This window comes from Eleginops maclovinus, chromosome 20 (genome assembly GCF_036324505.1).
Source record: "Eleginops maclovinus isolate JMC-PN-2008 ecotype Puerto Natales chromosome 20, JC_Emac_rtc_rv5, whole genome shotgun sequence".
In the NCBI taxonomy this organism is placed as follows: Eukaryota; Metazoa; Chordata; class Actinopteri; order Perciformes; family Eleginopidae; genus Eleginops; species Eleginops maclovinus.
This window is the reverse complement of record NC_086368.1, coordinates 8,848,925-8,872,769: the sequence shown is the minus strand read 5'-3', so window position 1 is coordinate 8,872,769 and position 23,845 is coordinate 8,848,925. Positions and strand designations below refer to the sequence as shown.

The following is a 23,845-nucleotide window of genomic DNA, read 5'->3' as shown; positions in this document are numbered from 1 at the left end:
ATTGGCATTCATCCTAATAAGAACCACCTTTGTAGCCGTGTATGGTATTACTATTCAGATGGAAACACTCTTGTCATTTACTGTTAGGATAAATAAAGTTGACATTAGCATAATGGCTCAAAGTCAAGGCCCAGTCAGTAAGCTTATATTGGCGAGACAAAACAGAGGAGCATTTAAATAAAGTCTTCTTCAATTTCCATTATGTTATTTGCCCTCATGGCACTGGAGCAAGGCTAAAAATCTAAATCTAATGTCTTAAAACAAACAAACTCTGGCACTTGGGACAACATTAAGTCAGGAAAGGGATCTGTGAGTCTACTTCTTATTTATTCAGGGCTCCTCTGGGACCGTTGGCCTACAGCAAAGCACACTGCATCTACTGGGCAGGTACAGTGATGTATAAGTATAAGTATGAATAGGATGAAATTGCATGAAAAGAGCCTAAATAAGCCTATCTCTTTGTACTATCAATAAATGCAAAAAGGCCCCAAAAATAACCTTAAAAAAATAAGTATATTTGCTTTGGGTTTAATAAAAATAAACATCATTGGGTTTCACTAGTTATCTGTATTTAAAGCTGTAAGCAATCCGCTCACAAACTGCCAGTTTAAGTCGAAACAAACAGGCCATGGCAAATGCATCATGTTGATTTAAATGAAACCTGACAGATAAATTGAACTGAGAGGTTATCTAACAGCCCGATCTTAAGTGGAGTTGTGAGCATCAGTACATCATTGCCCTAAATTAAGTCGTGTTCTCCCATCTATTGAACAAATCAGAGTGTGGAGGGGGGAGGGGGGCTGGCAGCTGGACTCACGTTTGATGGGTGCTGCAGTTGTAGAACTTCACCTCCGTGCTGGCGACCATTCGACCCGTCTCCTGTGAGTTTAGACGAAGCTCTACGCCGGCCCAGTCTGAGGGAGGGGGAGAATAATAAGTGAATAGATGGAAAGAGGGAATTAATAATATGCAAGAGTCAATGACAGAGAGAGAGAGAGAGAGAGAGAGAGAGAGAGAGAGACAACAGTGTGAAAGAGGAACAGAGACAGGCAAAAAAGGAAGAGTGAAGGAACGGAAATAATGAGCGAGAAGAGGAGGTCAAAATGAGAAAAATGTGTAATACTTTTATCACACTTTTGTAAAGAGCCACCTGGTGTCTGCGTCTCTGCAAGGGCACATTGCTGTTGTTGGGAAAAAAACCTTCAGTCATAAACTTCAATTGAAGGATTACTGTATATGCTCTGAGAGAACTCCACTGCTCCTTGGTACTTATCAAACTCTTTGGAGAAACAAAAATGCAAAGTGGTCCATCTGCAGAGAAGGGTTTTTTTTACAGCCTGGAATGTAGATTTTTGAAGTTTTTCACCTGACATTGACAACAGTTTGAATATTCAGGTTTTTTTTTTTATTAATGTGGTATGTAGGCACAGGCTGAACCCTACCGCTACCTGAAGAGGGTTTAGACATACAGTATGGTTATATATACTGTATACTGTGAGGTTGTCGCATGCATTAGGGAGGGTGCTTCGTAATTGGTCGGATACATTTATGAAATGCAAATTCAGTGGTTAAAAGTTTTTCATGGGGGAAAAGTATTACCTAAGAGTCCAGTATAGGGCGGAGCTTGTGAGAGTTAGGACGATTGTTACGTATTGTCACCCTTGTTCTAAAAACAGTTCAGAAGAGGACTAAACGTGTGTGAGTTAGAACTTCACTTAATTTGTTTTGACACACACTGAGCTCACCTTGTCCTTCTGGTATCCGAGGGACCTCCTTCCCAGCCGGGGACAGACACATAACCCTGTTCCCGTTGACATGACCCTCTACACCAGCCTGCTGTCCGAATGAACAGGTGATCCCAGCAGAAAGGTCTGGGACGTTATTCACCTCCAGCAGAAGCTAAAAAGAAAAAAGGGGAGGAATACAATGTCATTTTCTGAACTTAATGAATACTGTGGCAGTGCTTTGGCATTAAAGTATAATTATTAGTTGAAAAAGAAGTTGAACGTTCTGGGAAATAAGCTTCTTCATTTTCTTGCTACTCTTATCTTTTCTGTGCGTTAAATATGAAGCTGAAGCCAGGAGATGGTTAGCTTATCTTAGCTCCCTTTGTTCGAAAACTATAAACACGGAGAAACTGCTTTTTCTTTCGCCTCTTTTGCTTTTTTCAAAGGCAACAAACTCTTCCTATCAGCACCTCTTTAAGTCACTAATTAACAAGTTAAATATTGTCGTAGTATAATCCCTACGAAGGCCAAATTTTAAAACTGACAAAATTGATTCAAGGAAGTTACTGCTCCTGGCTAAGAAATAGTTTGGCACACCACTAGCTTGTAAAAGCATATTCTGTTGTTTTTACACTTCTGCTTTTCTACAGATTACACCAACAAGACATAAGACGTTAATTAGTGAGCTGAAGAGGTGCTGCTAGGCACGGTTTGTTATGTTTGAACATAGTCAGGCTAGCTGCTTCTTTGTGCAAAGCTAAGCAAACCAGCTGTGGGTTCCAGCAGCACATTTAAGAGACAGATACAGATGTGCTATTGATCATCTCACTCTCGACAAGAAAGAATGTGCGTTTCCCAAAATGTTGAACTATTCCCTTAAGGTAATCCTCAACTCCTACTGTACTTAGCTCCTTTGTGCTCCTGGCTACTGTACAATAAACAGTTGAATTAAGCTTTAAGGAAATGTAATCAACCTTCTGGTGGATGCATCACAGATGCAGACACAGCGGCTCACTGCCACAAAAACAACTCCCACCTTTTTTTCCATTTTTTTCCCTCACATTTATCCTTCATCCCACAGTGAATATGTTCAAACCAAGAGAAATACAGTTGGTGTCCTACAGGGAGAATCACCCTCACAAAGCTAATCTTCTCTACTAGTATTTTTCTTACTATACATGTGGCTGTACAACGCTACTCTCAGTGATTGCTCATAAACATTGTGAGTGGAGTGACAGATTGGTGGATGATAAGCAGACTCACAGGGACACTATGTGCTGACACAGCAATGCTGTCGGGGTGAGCGATGACCTTCACACAGCGATCAATGTCGGTGGCGAAACGGAAAGCCTCCTCCGCCCTCAAACACCGATCCCTCCTCGAGCACCTGTAGACCAAGCGGGACTCATATTTAAAATTGTAAAATATAGAGGAACAAGTTTAAATGATGAATTATGCAAATGCTTATGGTTTTTGACCCGCCGCCTCTATATGGCAATGTTGATTCTTCTTCGTTCCAGAATAAGGTATCTCAAGCCCAACTGAGTATGTTGGCATTCAAGTTTGTGCATTTATTCATGGTGCCCAGAAGAGAAATCCTTCCGAGTGATTAGTGATCTTTGGCCTATCCTTTTGGTGCCCGAAATGCACTCGTACATGCAGGACCTATTGACATGCACTAATGAAGAGGTAGCAGTTGGGAATTCAGGGCCTTGCTCAAGGACACCTCAGCAGTGCCCAGAAGGTGAACTGAAAAGTATTTCATAAAGAGTCCAGTAGGGCTGACTGTGTGAGTTAGAACGATGTTTACGTATTGTACCACTATTTTTATAAAGAGTGGCAGACATCTACCAGTCAACGCTCAATATTTTAGTCCAATCGGGACTCCAACTGGCGTCCCCATTGGTTTCCAAGCCTTACAGGCCCCAAAATATTAGTAAAATGTCTGATCAACTATTGCATTGATTGTCATTAAACTTCGAGATTTATCCTCTTGGTGACTTTTCATCTAGCACCAAAAGTAAAACATTGACTTTTTCCCAATCATTGATAAGTTACTCCATGAATCACATTATAGAACAAGGACAAATCGCAGGTATCAGTTTAAAATAATTTCAAAATAATTGTTGTTGGTTTTTTTTACGCGTTCTTAGATTTGTGTTTGGTGGTTATCTTCTTTGCATGGCTGTTAGTCAGCTGCGTTTTTAGATCGTTCCCTTTACATTTTTACTTTTCTTCAGAGCACATTACACTGATTACAACAGTAGAATAAGCTTCAGCTCCTAGATCCCAACAGGCAATTAAAAGTAAGAATTGAAAGGGTCGGCACCAAAGTGTGACCCTAGAATAATCATGTAAGAGAGGAGTGCAAAGGTATATTCAAAGTTATGCCAAGGGGAAGGGATTGTTAATACTTTAAGAAATGTATCCAGTTCCTGAAATGGGGATTTGTTGTTGTTTTTAATGCGGTATGCAATAATTTCTTTGAGTGAGTTAGGTCTCTGCAGGCTCAGAAAGTAATAAAAGAACAAGAGTCTCCTAGCTGTAGAATTAAATCGCAGTGGCAAACTCAGAGAGTATTTTGGCGGCACACCATCATCTCTTTCTTTTAAATGCATAATGCGCACAGCGAGGGTTGATAGTACTTAATACACTCTCAGCTGCTGCTGAGGGGGTGGCACCTCCTGAGAGAGCTCAAAGAGCACAGAGGCCTCTGCTGTAATTACAACACAATAAAACGGCGGAATGGAAACGCTGTGACAGCTGTTCCTGGCTCCGCTCCTTGAGGCGAACCGGAGCCACAGGAGTATAGACAGTCACCTCCTGACCACTCATCAACTGAAGTGGCTGGAAAAAAAGTGCACCTTTTATCTCAGTCTATCTTTCATTGCCTTTTATTTTGCCTCTTTTATTCACCGCGTTTTGTCTGATGGAGCCATTTGTTTCCTTTGCCATGAGGCTTTGTGCATGTCCAACTACGCCCCCCCCCACACTTTGTCGGATAGGTGCTTTGGTGCACCGCATCAGGGGTGGGAAAGAGGGATCCTGAAAGACACTGTGAGAGTCATTCAGAGGCTAGAAAAAGACCCCAATCAGGATTTAGTAGACAGAAAAATAAAGTAGCCTCATTCTGCAATGTGAGGGATCATGACTCACTGCGGGTTACTTTGGGAAACAGCAGCCTATCTATTCACTGATAAGTGTGAGGAATTAATTTAAATAAACAGTGTAATGGGAGTTGCAGACAAAGTCAGCACTCTGGAAAAAAAAGGAAAAACAACTGTTTAATGAGGTCATTTGGATTAAGACAAAAAATGTATTCTTCTTTCTCTCACTTTGCTGCAGATGTAATAACACTGAGAGCTGCAATTTAAATAACGCTGATCATCATCAAGATATGGCCCGCTGAAATGTAGACGTCATATGATGAGATGGGTAAATCCCTGTCTGAGGTCAGCTTCAAATGCAACCGCTTGTTCAGAAACACAGCGTTTTAATCTCCCGATTCCCTTTGCTCGATATTGAGGTTTTATGCAAGCTAACCTGGGGGTCAGATAATTAAGATGGAAAGGATAAGCTTACTCTGAGGTCCAAAATATTCCCCGGGTATGTAGAGGTGGAATTTTTATACCCGCTGTGATTTACAGGCTAATCCTTCTTTAGCCATTAACACTCCGGCTTGACAGACAATAAAATCTGGTGGGCATGCAGTTTTTTGGCTGTCCTGAATGGCTGTATTTATGAGGGATCACATTGTCCAACAACCACTTCCTGGTTCTCAGTTAGTCCCGCCAGCTGTTGATAGCGGTGAACCCCAGGGATCTCTGTTGTATTAAACCGCACAAATCTCATGCCAACATGCCTAGCCACTTTTATAGCTTTCCACAATCTGTATGATGAACATTAGTGTTGTGGTTTCAATCCCTCGAGTGTGTATGTGAGTATGGGAAAAGATAAAGAAGGAGACTCACATGTTGTACAGCACACACCAGCCGCAGTGGGGGTCACCGGAGCTCAGGCACTCAGCACATGTACCGTACTGCTCACACGCCTCAACAGGGACCTGAGCCACCTAAACCAGAGGAAGGACAAGGAGGGTTAAAATGGTGAGAAGTACAGGCAAGGGAAATGCATAAAGGGAGCATAAAAATGGCACTGATTTCCTTGCTTATCATTTGAACATGTTTTATATTATCTGTTGGGAAAATACTGAATGTGCTCTTCTCAAAGATACAGAAGTGGGTGTGGTAACAGAGGCCCAAGTGTAGGACAGTGTATACGGCAGGGTGTTTGACCTCCTAAGGATAAGCATGACATACTGCTATAGGCATATCGCTTTGAGACAATGTTTAACATGATGTTTAGCCTCTGAGATAGGCATATGACAAGCATGATCATTTCTGATGTGGGCCTCAGCTATCTTGAACAAAGCATAGAATACTGCTTTGAACCAGTATCCCTCCAACTTGTGTAGGACATTGTTCGGGGAACTATTGTACCATTGCTGTATGTGATGACTACTTCCATTCTTGCAAGGATATTAAATTCATGTATCCTGCTTATTGAAACTGAAGCCGGTGTCGAGTGAGATTCTAACATTATGTATTTGGCATCTGTAAAGTTGTGGACATGACTCAGTGGCAGACATCTTGAGTTTACTTCACAGCCAAGAAGGAGTTTCAAATCAGAAAGTGAAGCACAATCAATGTAAAAATTCAAATGTGTATTTTTATCATATCTTCTTAGCAAATTTGTCCTCACTTTAGGATTGACTGTGGAAACATGGGATGAGAGAACAGGTGTGACTATAGGCAACTGTATTGTTCGTTTTCCAACCATTAAGGGATGTATGCAATTTGGCTTTTCACAAATCTTTACTATTACAAATAAATACAGTTAATCTGATAAACAGATCTCAATCTAGATTGCATTGAGCATTTATGTATCTATCTGAATTAAACATAGGCAGTTAGTCAGTAGGTATTTAACTATCTTTCCAGCCACATTCAAGCATGTGTTGTATTAACCAATAACCAGTACTCACTTTGTATCTAAAATGACTTTAGTTTCATCAATAAAAATTGCTCAGCTCTGAATCAAATAAAAAATTGTAGTTTTTGACAAATTCTCATTAATTATTTCATTCAATTTCAAACCTGTCAAATTGTTCTGATTCCAGCTATTTTGCTGCTATTGTTTTATTTTGATGTAACCTGAATTCTATGGGTATTTTTTAACTGTGGTTTTAATGAGTTGAGACATTTGAAAATGCCAACCAGTGCTCTGGGAATTAGGGCTTTTTAAAATTATTAATTTACAAAACTATTCCTAGCAAACTGATTTAATGGAAGAAAAATACAATAGAAAATGTGATGACAATTTAACAAGCCTACTATAATGTGTATGTAACATAGAATTTCACCCCAAATATATCTAATCAAATGCATAATCCTGCAGATGAAATCAAATCACTTGCTTTGTTTGACCTTCCCATGTTTAAACTACTATGCAAAGGACGTCTGATTTTAAACGCTAATTTTATGTTAATTTCATTCCATTGCTGATTTAAGTTCCAATCTCTTTTTGACAAACGTAAAAAGTGTCTGCGATTGGTCTGGAAATAAGGTCAACGAAGGCATGCAGCCAAAACATTCTGATGAAATAATAAGCAGTTCTGATGAGGGACCAGAGTCCATTTCATCTTGTTGTCTGTCTTGCAAAATGGTGAAGCCTCATCACAGCTCACTCTGTAGAATTGTTTTGTACTTCTTGCTGCTGACACAAATGTGCAACTTGCAGCATTGTGGTTCTGCCCACATGACACATTTCCCGATTTTCTTATCCTCAGATGTCAGAAAGAACATGAAATGACTCCACAACTTTTTGAAAAGCATTTTTGCAGCAATGTTACTCTTACTTCACTTTTCTTTTAAGCGTTTGATAAAGGACGTTCTGGAACTGCTAAACCATGACGATTTCTGGAACAGCAATTACTTTGTGAGGGCCCAGTATAGGTTTATGCTGCTATTTTTCACACACAAGAGCGCACACAAGCATAAAGACATAGTCAAAGTGACAGATAGACAGCCATACACTTTACGACTGCTGCCTGAATGTCTGGCAAAGTATAAACTCTCCATTAGCTGCTGCGAGAGGCACCACCTCTGCATACAAAACCAGGTCTGGAGCCGCAGCCTGAGCCCGGTTATTTTATACTTTGTTATTATTCAAGGTCTGGACGTATGATGCAAGCAATTTCTTGATGTAGGCAATCACAAATGAAGAGTGGATTATGGATTAGAGTGTCTCCGGTGCTCCTGATAGCGTAAGTGGGTGCTCTCTCAGGTCTGTGTTGGCAAAATGGATTATCTGCTGCTCCCTATGAAATAACTTTCTCTCTTTTTCCAGCAGTTCAGAACCCATTCAGTGCATTCCATTAGCAAAATGATTTTGCAGCGCAGGAGGGGCTGAAGTTCTAAGTCCATATCTGACGCAGTGGGAGTAATCCATGAATTGTTGTGGACTGGAGCTCGCCTAAACTTACAAAGTCGGTCTGTGGGCGTTAGGCAGCGTGACCTTTGCAAGAGGAGAGCTATGGATCTTCTGCTTTCTGGAGAATCAAATGTGAGGCTCCAGCAACACATCAGGGCTGATTTGTTTAGCGGAACTGACCCCAGCAGGAACGCACTGTGTTGAATCCAAATAAGACCAAAACACATGACCTTAGTTTGTATGTCCATGAGCATTGCAGCTCAGCATGTGAATCGATTACATTGTATAGTATTCACATAGGTTTTATGGTTATATTTTCATTTCGTTTTGTTTTATTGGTCAGGGAAAGTGAAGTTTTAATTGGACGTGAAGTGCAGAATTTGGATTAGAGAGTTGAGTAAAAAACGATTGCTTTCTGTTCAAATCAAAGCAGGGACTATGCTCTTAGTGGCTGTTAACCACTAGATACTCTGTAGACTTAAATAGAACCCTAACATAACATCCTGTAGCCACAAAAATGAGAGTGGAATTAAATCCTCCTTAACAATGAAAATCACATAGACGTTTGTGTTAATGGAAAATACTAAAATCCAGACTTTTAGCAGCCTTTAAAGAACACCATTTTCCGCAATCCCTGGACCATCGCAGGTTAAACTTCAACAGCAAAACAATATCGTGTGCAAACTTGGACATGGCTGAATGGTGTAGACATTTTTAGACAGGAGACATTACAGCTGAAAGGTGTTTAATTATATAGAACAGAGCGTCGGTTGATTAAAAAAAAGACAATAAATGTTACTAAGACCTTAGCAGCAATACTGCTTTTCCAAATGAGTTGAAATTAATCATTGACAAATATCAAGTGTTGTTGTAGATTCTTGTTCATCTTCTTTTAAAAGAAAAAGATGAAAGTCAAATGTTGACAGACAGCTAGCCAGGACTTTGGCTTCTTTTTTTACATTTTCTTTGATTTAGTGTGTCCGAACCTATTACAATCAACATGTATCTACATTTAAATGTTCTATGCAAACGGGATATGATATAGGTATTTCATGGTGACTTTGGTTGTAGCTTAATCCAAGGACACTGTTTTGAGTAGTTAATACCGGACTGTCAAGATACATTTCTCTTCCAACTATAATTGGTACACTCTGTGCTTTTCATCTTCATACAATCGTGCCTCAGTGAATTAAGCCTTCATCCTCAATTAATGCACACAGTACTGCATAGTCCTCATAAATCATTTATCATCAGTAGTATTTCTCATTAAGCTTCTGTTTATTTTGTCTTCGGAGATCCTTTATCATCATTTAAAGCAAACACAAAACCATAAAAAACCTCTGTTCAGGCGAGGTTAAATCAGTTTGGCTTTTTTTCAGCATTGTACCGCATCCATTTTTCCAGCTCTGGGACTTACAAAAACGTGTCTTTTCACAACATGTGGGATGCCCTCATACTAATGCTGGGCCTTCTCATCTTATCAGTTGCTATCTTTTTAACACTTTCATCCGGATTTACTGGAACTTTATGAATGCCTTCAGATAAGCATGCAGGCTTTTAGACTACTTGACTTACTGTCTTCTATATCCATTCATCTCATTTGGTTATCCGGTCGTATAAAGGGATGTTGAGCTTTTATATTTATATGTGTCTATATTCTGTTTTAATTTCCTAAAATAATCACTTCTTGATCTAACTCATGAATTAAAGTATTTTCCTTGAGGCTAATTGTGACGCAAGCATTACATCCTAACAGACTGTATCATATATCACCAATTTAATGTAACTCATCATTTTGGTCTTGTTATTTATTTATTTATTTTGCTTTGACTAACAGCGCACAAAATCATAAAACTACCGATATGTCACATTTAAAAATATTTCTTAATAAAGATGTTTACTGTAGAATTACATATTGAGCATCACTTCAAAATGACATGATATGATCTATTATTTATGAATTAATATATTGACTGTAACTTCAAATAGCATGTGAGTTAACTCTGTTGAAATCACATGCTGTGCGGCTATGATTTCCAACTATGGGTATGTGTACCCAAGATGCACTTCAGGAGTTGATGGAATATTCAGGGGAATATGCAAATATTTTAGTATAGTAGCTCATTTTGAAGAATGTATTAAAATGGCCCTATTAAGCTCATTTTCAGGTTCATATTTGTACTATGTTCCTTTACTGTGCCATGTTTACATGCTGTAATGTCCAAAAAGGTCTTTTATTTTCTCATACTGCCTGTCCCTAGTTCGCTCTGATTGGTTAGCTGGCCGATCTTGTTGTGATTGGTCAACTGCTTAGAGATAGATATCCCTCCCTTAAGCTTATGAAGTACAATGTGTAGGAGCGCTAGCCAATAGAAGCGCCAGTCTTACATAGTGATGTCACTTTGTTACGGAAGCAAACAAAGAGTACAATTGAGGCGTTTCCGGCGAGGGTGTGTGTGATCTAATCACCCGACTGCACAGGACACACTTCCCACAAACTCAGGTTAAAATACACCTGAATATGATCGTTCATCATATCCAGTAAGCAAGCATGAAGCTTAGTTGAAATAAATAGTTAAAGGGTTGATGAATGGTTGTTGTGTCCATTGTCTGTGATTCACTGTATACCTGACTGAACCTAATTAATAGTGTTCTACAACATCCCGTTTTAAATCTATTCAAATAAGCACATTGGGAACATGACGGATGGTGTTGTTAAACGGGTGCATGAGCTCATCTGATAGAGCTGCGAAGGTACGTCAGATTAAAAGAGATTGAATAGCAGACTCGCATACAGGTGAGAGAGAGAGGGAGGACAGACAGACAGAGAAACGCAGAACGGGATGGGGATGGCACTTTGGGAGATTGCCCTAAAATACCCTGCAGCAGTTTTCCCCCTTTAAGGTTTAAAGTCATCAGCTGTGTGTTTGGATACTGAGCATTTCTATTCTTAGAAATGATCAAGCCTAAAGGCACACAGTGAGGAAAAAAGAGATTACGGAATTTTTCATATTAATAATGGCTCCCAAATGATATTTTGGTGTGGACACAGGCACAGGCACATACTGTATATCTAAATAGACATACACACACAGACACACTGATTCCTTTCCTCACTCTTCATCATCATGCTAACCCTGCGTGTTTCACTCTGCAGGAGACAGAGAGGCTCATTGTTATTCCACAAGGGTCGGCTGATCTCAGCCAAATCTGTCTGTGCCTCGCTCCTCATTCTACATCATTCCTGTATTGTTTGGCTCCCAGGAATCAGAACATCTCTCATCTCAGGGATCTACTAGAAAATGTGGGAAATATGTGAGTGAAGCCCTCTCCCCGGGGGTTTCCTTACCCTATCAGCAGGAAAGTCTGAAGGGAAAACTGAGCAAAGATGGAGAGGGAGACAAAAAAGAGGAAAGCTTTACTCTGCTCCAAACTGCTGAGGGCTATAAAGCCAAAGCTGTTCTAATATTGAGAGAAAAAGCCTGGCCAAGCTGTGTTTGGTTATTATATGTCACTGGAGGCGGAGTGAAGAGAGTAGCCGGCTATCTCCTTGAAGGAAGCATGTGTCTCTCCTTGAACGACCAGAGCTCATCAATAAGTGATGTTCTGTCTCTTCCAGTCTATCACACAGAAGAAAGATCCTCCTTGATTTGTTTTAAAGACAGTACCCGACGCAATACTGTCTCTATTCTTTCGCTCTTCACATGACATCCTTTTTTATGTCAAACTCGATGCTTTTATAACTTTTAGGCCTGTTTTTCAATTTCCCAGAAAAGGCTTTTTGGAGCTACCCGGAAACAAATGACAGATCTGCAATTGTCCCGATGCCCTTTGCCCATCTGTCCAGTGACTCTGGCTCAATACATTCCAGCAGTCAGAGAACAACTGAGAGCAGTGATAGGGGCTTTTTTTTTTGGCCGCACTGACACCTAATCCCATTTCACAGTGCCATGCAACTGCGCCAAAATAAGCACTTGATGGGAGTTGAAAGTGATTATCACTGTTCACTCTTATCTCCAATGAGTGCAGAGAATATCGTCCAACAACAACAACAACTGCTCGCCTCTGTGATGCCAGGCCAACTGGGGAGCAGACGAGGGGGGGATACAGCCACACAGCAAAAAGCTGCTAATGGTGTGTGTGTGTGTGTGTGTGTGTGTGTGTGTGTGTGTGTGTGTGTGTGTGTGTGTGTGTGTGTGTGTGTGTGTGTGTGTGTGTGTGTGTGTGTGTGTGTGTGTGTGTGTGTGTGTGTGTGTGTGTGTGTGTGTGTGTGTGTGTGTGTGTGTGTGTGTGTGTGTGTGTGTGTGTGTGTGTGTGTGTGTGTGTGTGTGTGTGTGTGTGTGTGTGTGTGTGTGTGTGTGTGTGTTGCACAAAAGAAGCGTGCACTGTAAGGCGATTCGCATGGATAAGTAATTAGAACAGTGGTCCATCCCCTTACACACAGCCTGCATATTTAACAATCCCTAGACATACAGCTCCTGAGTGTTTGGGAGTTGCCACATTGGATTTTGGGAATAAATCAAAATCATCTGGTAGGATTCCAAGTAAATAGCATTAATTTATCATTTAACATGAACTAATGTTTTGATCTAAAACAGTTTTGCTGCTAATCCCCTGTCTGTACGCGATAATAAGGCTGACTGAAAAGCTAGTATCTATGCAGAAAAAATAACCTTCTTTTTGTAAAGTCCTGATAAACTGGATCCAATCCAATCCTCAGAAAATGGGGATTAAACTTTTTGTTTCATTGACACGATGGCAAATTATTCCCATGCTGCATCTTTTTCATGCAGAGTAAAAAACTGCTACAGCTGCATATACAGTATCTCGCTCAAGGACGTTTCAGCGTGGCGCGCGCTCACTGTCACAGGGCCGTGAACTCGTGGGTTTCTAGCTGAAGGACCGTCTCGCTTCATCTCCCTGCCGTTTAGTGTTTTTTCCTGACAGTAAGATCTCAAAATGAGCACGATTCTTCACCTGATTGTCAGACATGACATAGAGAGAGTTCCTGTCCAGGGAGAAGGCCATATCGCGGAGGATGGAGCTGCTATCCTTCATCACGGTGACTGTCTCGTACAGCACTCCTCCCTCCAGAGGACCGTCCACTCTGATCTGTGGAGACACAGAGAAATACAAAGATGAAGACACAGTGAATGTCTGACTGCAGGACACAGTTACTGTACCGATATGTACTGTCCACTAAATCAATGTTTATGCCTAGTACGCTTCCTTTACATCAGTTTGCAAGTTCCCACTGTCCCTCAAACCATTGGTGTTAGGAGAAAATATTATTTAAAAGTCAGCTTTATAAGAAATTAGACAAACAGCATGTTTATATGTCAAACCACAGACATGATCATTGATTAAAGAAGACATCCCTACATACATGAAGTCTTATCCATCAAGAATCAGACGGTGGAATCTTACAAATACCTCAGGTCAATGATTGACTCGAAATTAAACTTTGAAACAAACTGTGAAGCCGAATGCAAAAAGGGGCACCAGCCGGTTTATTTTGTCCTAATTCAACATTACTAAACCATGATGGTGAGGTTTTATTGTGCTTTTATTGACTCCATTCTGTCTTTTTCTTTATCCAGCTCTGCTGTGTGTTAAAGGATGACTCCCACCCTCTGCACAATGAATTCAAGCTTCTTCTTCAGGCCGGAGGTTAGTATAGGTCCCTAGGTGAAGAACAAAACAGTATAAAATGAGCTTTGCTCCAGCAGCCATAGCACACATTAAGTTGTTTACTTGATTGTTTCATGCAAATGCCAATGGTTTTTAAATTTGATGGACCATAGGGTACTCTTTTTTCTGTTGTTTTAAAAAGTGTGGGATAATGGATCCCTTGTCTTTTAACTGCAAAACAAATCTACCTATACTAATGAAATAACCTGAACCTGATCATGGATATCCATGATCCTTGATGCCCGCCCAATTTCAACTTTTTCTTGCTTACAATCGGTCAGAAACGTATGAGAAACCATAACTGTTTTCACTTATTTGAATTTTAGTACATTGTGAAGCAAACATTTTGAAATATTCACTTAAATGTAACCATTTCTCCAGTCACCATGTGTACAAAATGTCCTCCTCGTGTACAATTGTGTTCAGTCATGACAAATGAACTCAAATCAAATCATGACAAATCAGTTGTGAATACTCTCCTACTGTATAGAGATCAATTAGGACATCAGATCAAAAACCCAGAGGCTGCTTATGTGAAATGACAGCCTGTTCATTTCTACAGGAACATGAAGTCCCCTGAAGTAATTCACAGATTCTTACTGGAAGCAAAAGTGAGCAGTAGAGAAATCTCTTCATTACTCATTTATATCACCTAGAATAGGTACGTTCATTGTAGATGGATAAGAAGACAAAAAAAAAACATCTGCCGCCGCTCATTCAGTCGTCCGATGCGAATCAAATCCTTACCCTGAGGTAACATTTCAGTAGAGTTTGGAAATGTGTTCAGTGAGCTCAGCCTTAATTTGACTTCGGAATGACTTTCAGGCAGCAATCTTATCTTTTGGGGCTTATTAAATGCAAGCATGGAAAAACAGATGCCCAATGGTGAAGGGCTTTCAATTCTCTATACTCCCCCCTCTGTCTACAAACAAGATGTGCTGTTGCAGTGAAGCAAACAAATAAGTCGAGCTGTCTTTGTAACAAGTGGCTTACTGATGTCGGAGCTGTCGAGCCTTGTAAGGAGGTGAAACAGTTTGTTGAGATGTAAAGTGGTGAGTAAGCTGAAAACCCTTTATAAGTGATAATATAAACTACACGTTGGTAATACTCTACTTACTCGAAAGATAACCCTTTTTCTTCCTGATTGATAATGCATAGCTATTGCTCTGTGTCTTTTTCACCAAAAAGACTAGGCAATGTCCTTTTAAAAATGTTATTTCACAAATATATCTTTATTTGCAATCATGGCTCTGATCTTTCACAATTGGTGCCGGAATGTGTGTGAATTGCATCATACAGAGATGATAACTTGATACTTGAAATATAAGTCAGAAATGTGAAATAAGAGAAAAGTCTGAGCAATGCAGGGAAGCTGGAGAAAAAAAATCCGTATTAGCTATGCAAACCCAGGTTGAAGCCTTATTTAAATTCCAGGGAGATTGGATCATTAACCATGTGATGCAATTACAGTGAAGCTGAATTAATTTTTCAATCATAATAATTGAAATAAATGCAAGATAATGAGGAATTGGAGCTGAGAATGGTGGAAGTGTTACGATACGTCTGCGGTGCGATTACGCCCGTCTTCCCTGCACGCATCCCGAAGCGTGGACTCAAATTTGACTACAAAAGATTTTGAATTTGTGCCAGGACTGGATCCGCACATGGTGGCAGAGTCTCAGCAGTCTCTCAATGGGGACAGTCAATCAATACAAACTGATTACATGATTGGATCCCATGGGCACCAAAACTTCATCAATCAATCAACGCCTACACCTTCCAGGCAGCTGTGCCTCTCCAACCGTCAGCCAAAGATGAAAGTGTGTGTGTGTGTGTGTGTGTGTGTGTGTGTGTGTGTGTGTGTGTGTGTGTGTGTGTGTGTGTGTGTGTGTGTGTGTGTGTGTGTGTGTGTGTGTGTGTGTGTGTGTGTGTGTGTGTGTGTGTGTGTGTGTGTGTGTGTGTGTGTGTGTGTGTGTGTGTGTGTGTGTGTGTGTGTGTGTGTGTGTGTGTGTGTGTGTGTGTGTGTGTGTGTGTGTGTGTGTGTGTGTGTGTGTGTGTGTGTGTGTGTGTGTGTGCGCGCGCGCTGTGGGGTACAGAGAAGGAGGGGCAACGTCTCCCAAATACGTAGTAATGAGCACAATAGCAACATGATTTTGTCTGTTGAGTCTATATCATTTGAGGCCACTGTCTCTCGCTGGTTATTACCTCGACACCATGCAAAATCCAATTCTTTAAATAGTTATTTCATATACAGATTTGTCTCTGAGCTAAGCTTCTTTCTCTATGCTCATTGTCTGGTTTCTTTCTCTTGCCCTGTCTCCTCTTTTGCTTTCTTCTCTTCCTCCACCGCCTCCTCCTCCTCCTCCTCCTTATCCTTTTCCTACCCTTACAGCACCACTATCCCACGCAGAAATGGAGCCAGTTTATATTATTGTTTCCCACACTCGTTATTTCATAAATAGCTGAGATAGAAACCAGAGCATGCAAGCGTTTTTGTGATGAAACCATGTTTTAAAAAACCAAAACAATCCAGTCTAGAGAAGGAGAGCCTCTTAGCTCTTTGGGTTGACTGAGGGCCAGGGGTTCAGGAATGAGCTCAGACTGATACTGACCCATCGTGACCGATTCATGGTGTTTGATTTCAGCGGATTTAAAAGTGTTTTTTTATCATTTTAAACAGGGCTGACCAGGCAGCAGCCCTCTGGGAGTACAACAGGTCCTCAATCTCTCCTTAAGCCCCACAGCTTTATAATGAGAGTAAGGCAGGTTTAATTGGTTTTATAATGAGCCTGCTTGTAGGGAAAGACACACAAAGTTGCACACACAGGCAGATACTCAAACAAAGAGACATGTACACTTGCATACAAACACTCTCCATTTTGTTGGGTGCTCCCATTAAATTTGTTGTAAATTCTGTGCATGATCACTTGTTGGGTCAATACATTATCATGGATACCAGGAACACACAGCCAACATGCATCAATCCATATAAAGCAAACTTAGGCCCCATTTTCACTTGACATAACGAATGAATCCTGTTTATGATCCGAAGCAGGACAAAAATGGGCTCTTCTTTAAAGTCTCACTATTGTATATATATTTTTTTTAAATGATCTGATCTGCGTGAGATGCTTCTGTGGTCTTGTTTAAGTAGTGAATACATCGCTTTGAGAGCAATATCAAGGTCTACATACATTCCAAAAGCCTCAGTAAACCTCTTTTTAAATGCAAGCTGATAACCCTTGTGTGGTCTGTGTCATGTAAGAGGAGATTTGCCATTAATACCACATATTCATGTGACCTCAGTGAGCTCGTCTTTTCATTCTCTCTTCCGAGCGTCTCACAGTCAAATGGGATATATATTTATCCCATGAATAATGTTTAAGCCAATAACAGCAATATCCTTCCTGCTGCTGAAATTCCCTTGCACAACCGGTGATGGATATAAACAACCCAGCTTAGTATTGCTTCCACAAACAGATACGCAACCTGAGCCCATGTGCTCTTAACAAAAACAGCCTCCTTTTCTGGGGCTGGGTTTGCATCTTAAATGCTCGGCTGCTCTCTCATCCTGTGAGAGCCAAAGAAAACAAAAAAAAAGCCAGACTTCTTAGATCTCACTTGGCTAGAGTCGGGGTTGGCTCCGTTGTAAAGCTGCCAGACCATGCAAGAGCAATCCACTCACCAAAATGAGTGGATTGTATTTACATATGGGGTTGATTTGGATATTCATTTCAGGGGATGATTTTATTCATGCTGAGAGGAAGTATACATGGAAATGTCCTTAAACCTCTGTTTTCCGCTGCAGATTGGGAAACCTTGTAAAACAGATGATTACAATGTTTATGTGGTAATGGCTGCCCAATCAAAAAAAAATAATTGTGTCCATATGTGGCCAGCTGGTCGGTGCCCTTCACATTCACACAGCTAACTTAAACATATGGATGATGACCCAGGAGGCACGAAGCACTCTACTAAACCAATCATATCCAATCTGCCACTCAGACAAGGTTTCATCTGTCCCTGCAGACTTTTCTGTCCAACAAACACAGAGAAGTTGATTCATTTCTGTTGTAACTAACTTGTCTTATCCTTATACGTGACATTTTTCTGGAAATCAGGGAGTCCTGCATGCAAACAACTCCTTTTTCAGAAAAGCCTTGTTTTTCATATAAAACCACAAAAAGTAAATATGTCACAATTTGGCAGGAAACCACACATAAATCTTGAATAACACTGGAAAAAGGGCCCCGAATGAAAATACACTTAGGACTCGATCGAAAGAAGGAATACACAGACTGTAAGCAAGATAGATTTTTGCAGCAGCTTGACTCAATATTGTGACACGGGGCATGCAAAGACATAAGGGCCAGACAACTGGCCACCTTTAAGGTTGAGTGGCTGTGCATATGGTCCGATCGAGGATGACAGCCGAGGAGAGCGGCCATTGATTAGCCCATATAACCGTCACGGCTCTGTGAATGCTAATGAGACAACGGTCAGGGAAAGAGCTGAGCTGATGGAAGCGATGAGCGTTCAGGGGAGGGGTGGTCACTGAGGTGGAGATGTGTATTACAGGAGAGGACTAATCATTCAGCCATCACATTAACTACCGTCACAAAGAGAGACATATTGATCCCAACCACTAGATCCGCTGTTTTTTGGCAAGTGCCCATACCTAAACACGATTACCAACTGGGTTGGAAGAGAGGTCATAGTGTGTGAGAGTGAGAGCACGTGTCCATGCATTTGTTTTAGTGCATTATTGTTAAAAGCCTTCCAGTTGCTACAGCCAAAATTTCCCCTAACCTTCAGCTGCATGGCGAGCTTCCAACTCTCCATACCACAATTTCTACAACTCAACCACAGTCTCCTCTCATTCTCAGCATGTTCACTTCTCTTCTCTCTCCTTGAGGACATGGTTTCCTGTTCTGTGTTTCCTGTCCTCCTCCATACGCCCCCTTGTCCCTCCAATCATTCCCATTGTTCGTCAGGTTCCCATGGCCCACCAACAAAAGCAGTGGGAGGGGGACAGTAGAACAATTCATGGCACCCGTATGGTCTTCATTTTGCTGACCGCAATGCAGTCACAGTCCTCTTGTGTGTTTCCATTTGTGTGAGCCGGAGAAAGAACAGAAAGAGAAGGAAGAGAGGACAAAGGGAGTTGTAGAGAGAGAGATGGAGCTGCTAAATAAAACTGCAGTCAGGAAAAGCAGACAGAAGGACACTTCTCTTTGTTATCGCAAAATTGCCTTTCTTAATACCATTTACTATTTCGGCTGCACTAAGACATCTAATAGCGATCCGCTCTGAAGACTTTCACCCTCAGGTTCAGCTCCCTCCATGCAGTTATGGAAATTCTTTCAATTTAGCCTCAAACACACATATTCAGTCGGGGCTCCTCCCCTCCTCTGAAAGTCCATTCTGAATGATTTCAATCGCCAAATCTCCTCTTCCTGGGTCTTCTAAGAAAACTGTGACTTTGAAAAGTCCAAGTCATTTAGCCACGGACTGAAGAATTTTTCCACCTTGTCAACTCTCAATAAGCCATAATGAATCCACTATTTGCCCATTACAGTATTTGGCTAAGGCTTTATTTGCCGTGAGCTTAACATTTCCAACCGTTTCTAGGGAAAGCTGTGAACACTGAGGTAATGTACTGGTTGTTTTTTTCAGTTTTAACACTGCACTACCTTAATATTTAAGTGTGTGCATCCTTCAAATTATATTTACTAGCACAGAGCTAATTTTCTCTTACAATAATTGACCAGTAAAGGCATCTGAGGCTTGCTTGAACATTGTCGATGCATGGTTCAAGTGCATGATGCTTCAGTTAAACCACAACTTCTCCATTTAATCTCAGTCCCAAGCTTATGAAGAGTGATGTCTACCCAAGGTTTGAAATCACATAACCAATTCAATATGTCATGGATGCATCTGATTGCTCTCTTCATGCCATTGTGCTCCTTTTGAGTATTGCTGGCCTTTGCAAAAACATAAAATAAATTCCACTCAACGCCCGTTATGTCTCTGCAGAGTGTTTTATGCTAACTCACTAGCTAGAATACGTCAGCATAGAGACCCAAATATGCTGTCCTTGTGGAAACAGCGTTTAGGCCCTGGGGAAATGTGTTTTTATAGAGCCCTACAGTAGTAAAGCCAAGGAAAACGGTCCAATGAAATATGACCAGACTTATTTTCTCTGCATACAGTAAAGAGAAATGTATAGCAGCAATGTTGAGTGGTTACAGTGTAGCATCATAGCCTGCACAAGTAGTCACCGCAGCTAAAGCTCGCCTCCACAGAAATCTAACTACGCTAGGAAAATACCACATGGAGACTCAAAGAACTGGGATTTGTCAGTTAACCTTGTGGGTTTTTTTTAAACATGTGATAGCACGGTGATTACACAAGAATAATTTTGCTCTAATGCTCAAACAGGAGGAAAAACAGTAAACACTGTTGAAAGAAAAATAGAAGTGTGACAGATCGTGGTCATGATTATCTGTCTTGCAGTTATCGTTGGCCTACAGTTAACTCCATGTGCCAACTCTAACTTAAAGGGGCCTTATTATGCTTTGTGGGTTTTTCCCTTTCCTGTAGTGTGTCATATAGGTTTTTGTGCATGTAAATTGTCTGAAAAGGCTAAAATCACAAAATTCCACACACAGACCCCACCCTGAAGCTCCACGATTAGACTCCTTTCCCCTTTTGTTACACAATGACATCACTATGTAACACTCAAACTTCTATTAGCTAGCACTCCAACACATTGTACGTGATATACTAACGAGCCAGACATTTCCTACACATCTCTAAGGGGTTGATCAATCACAACAGACCCGGCCAGCTAACCAATCACAGCAGACTGGGCTCTGGTTTCAGACAGAGGGTGAAAAGAGGTGCTGCAGCACAGGCAGTATGAGAAAAATAAAGACCTTTCTGAACATTAAAGCATGGAAACATGTCACAGTAGAGACAAACAACACAAAAACAAACCTTAACATTAGCATAACAGGGCCCTTTTAAAACAGAGCACTGTTACGCAAATAAAATTATAACTCCCTATCCCAATTTGAATTGATTTGTTCAGTTCAGTCAGTAGCCACTAACTGTGATTCATTATATTTTTTCAAGAGATAAGTGATCCTTTCATCATCCAAACATGCATCACCGAACACACTCGTGATCTACCATTCATCTTTAACTGTCTACATTTCAGTAGTAACATTATTCTCAGAGATTTTCTCTTAAGATTTAGTCAAATCAGATAAGCCGGTCATTTTAATTTTATAGATTTTTATGAACCAAATTCCCTTTCTCTTTCCTCCAAACAAATGGGTATTTATTTCAATGAGAATTGTTCATGATTCTCACAATACGTGAATTAAATGTTGTGTTCCTCTAGTTTGAGCTCTGGCACAGTTTTTGTAGAGCTTGCATAGATTTTCTTTCTGATCATCACCAAGAGGCACACCGCCACTCATTATTGTTGCAACAATTGGTATAAACCTTGATGTGACTCTACTGACTGTAATGCTAATTTTGCAATTTGTTGCCCCTAGCATTTTGCTATCAAATGGAAACTGTGCAACTAAAAGTTACATCAATCAACTCCTCCTGCTTTGTGACTGGAATACATGTAAATAGGGATCAGTGAGTTATAATGGCTTTTACCTGGATTCACCTCATTAGTGCACGTCATGTAAAGTGCAAAAGCGCCTTTGTATTAACACATCAATACCCACCGGGTCATATTACTCAGCTAAATCAACTGCCTACGGCAACAAACTGTGGCAGGTGATGATAGAAATATCCTGTTTTAAATCTGGACGAGGAGCAGGCTAAACGAGAGATGTTGACGGATTCATCCATATGCTGCATGCAGCCCGGATGGTGGTTATCCCTGCGACCTTTAACCCCGGTTACACCCTTCCTGTGGCAGGTTTGACCTTTGCAATGGCCCTGCTGCTGGAGTGATCTGCTGATGGCATTTGTTGTCATGCCCCATTTCAACTCGGCATGTCCATTTAGGGTTGATGGAATAGGCTTTGAGAAGTGACCCTGTGCTCCTGCGTGGCTCCTGGGAGTCTGAATCAAGGCTGCTCATTCTGTCAGTGTAATGACAAACTCTGGCCCTTTAGACACTCTGCACTTAAAGCAGTAATGATGGATTCCCTATGTTCCTAACACAAACCTACTACTGCCTGAGAACATGCAACATTTTCTTTGTGATTTCCTTTGTCTACCTTCTCTCTCTTCCGGAATTCGTTCCTCTTTATCTTACTTATTATTTCAGTCTTTTGACCTCTGTTTCTGTTGTTTCTCCCCTTTGCTATTACTCCTTCTCAGACAGTCCTTCCCTCTCTTTCTGTCAGGCTACCTTGTCTTTTTCCCCTATGGCTCATCCAATGAAAGAGCTGCAGTGATGCTATCTGTGCTCCCAGTCTGGACCGTGTGTGTGTGTGCGTGTGTTGTGTGTGTGTGTCAGACAGATTGCTGCTCATAAGACTGAGGCCCCCAGGCTAATGTCACAACAGTCCTCTCACACATTTCCTCAGTCAGCTCTATGCCTGTGCGACTGTGCAGAAAGCAGAGCCCCCGGTGCTACCAAGTCAATTCAGTTCGATCAAAAAACAAGCCTTATAGGAACTTGATTATAATATATCATTACAGTATGTATTTGAAATGATATATGATGGACAATAAGCTAAATCAACTTCATGAACCGCTCAGAAAGAGGTCATCTTATATCCGTGGGCCTGGTGTAAAGGGTCTTACAGCGATGGAAAAAAAAGACAGAGGAACATTTGAGTGGATTATGCGTTTCTATAGATGAATGTTTCCTGTACATGTATAAAGATGTTGTTTAGTGAGTTTCAAACATACCTAAATGCATAGTAAGGCATACAGAGGAGCTTTAAGGGTCAGTGTGCTTCAAACAAACAAACACACAAAAGTGCTTCTCACACATTTCTGAGGTCTAAATTGAGGGACTTTGTCTGACGATGTTGTATCTTTATGAAACTGACAATATGATGTGCCTGTCCACTTCAATAATCGATTGGCCAGGTGTGCAAAGCAGATAAAGAAGTCTAGAGCAGAAATTATGGCATGTTTGTGGATTGACAGATAACTTGAGACAATGTTGATCATTTATTACTTTCTTATCATTTGATTCAATAAGAAAGTCATCAAAAGCTCCCTAGATAGGAGATGTTGAGGATATTTTTTGTCTTATATGATAATGACCTGAATATCTGTTGGTATTGGACAGTTGTTCAGATACAACTAGCATTTTGGGCTTTATTTATTCCCACTGTTATTTTTCCATTATTATATTTGTAATTGATTTATTCATAAATAAATAAAAATGTGTATTTTATTAATAAGTAATGGAAAAAATCTTTAAAGGCATCCCTGCCTCTTTTAATTATTCCTTATTTTTCTAAACCCATTTATTTTCAACATTATAAGTGCCTTTAAGGTGACTCTGGGTCTTAATGTGTGCATCAATATCCCCATTGCAATATTTATCTTTTATCACCCCTCTCTAAGACAGCTACGGTCGATCAGAACAGCTATAAACCCTTCTGCCTTCAGACACGGCCATGTGACACGTTTGAACTAGTTTCTTTCAATCATACACTTGTCAGTCAGTACTTGTCAGTACTGTATTAATCCTCAATCCCTACAAGAGCGGGTGATGCAAGCACGGCAGAGCAGCAGAAACCTCACGCTGAAGGAATACCAAAGCAGGCTTAAAGGAATGTGATTGGCAATATTCTATTTTTCATAGAACCTGAACCAACAAAGCTTGAGTAAATCTATTAGCAGTTTAATAATGACCCAGCCTGTGTGTAGCACTCAACTACTTCAGTTTGTACCGACTCTAATTAGGTCACTAGTATATTTTTTAAGGCTTAAGCTAAGTA

General features: G+C 40.6%; 1 protein-coding gene across 1 annotated transcript in view; it reads right to left on the bottom strand.

The window, feature by feature from the left end:
* Positions 1-23,845, bottom strand: part of LOC134883541 (plexin-A2-like) — a 74,022-nt gene that overhangs the window by 33,135 nt on the left and 17,042 nt on the right. The window contains exons 4-8 of the mRNA XM_063911941.1: positions 13,197-13,331; positions 5,699-5,799; positions 2,991-3,114; positions 1,746-1,899; positions 818-914 (exon numbers count right to left, since the gene is read on the bottom strand). Coding sequence (XP_063768011.1) covers positions 818-914; positions 1,746-1,899; positions 2,991-3,114; positions 5,699-5,799; positions 13,197-13,331 — 611 coding nt within the window. The remainder of the gene's footprint in view (positions 1-817; positions 915-1,745; positions 1,900-2,990; positions 3,115-5,698; positions 5,800-13,196; positions 13,332-23,845) is intronic.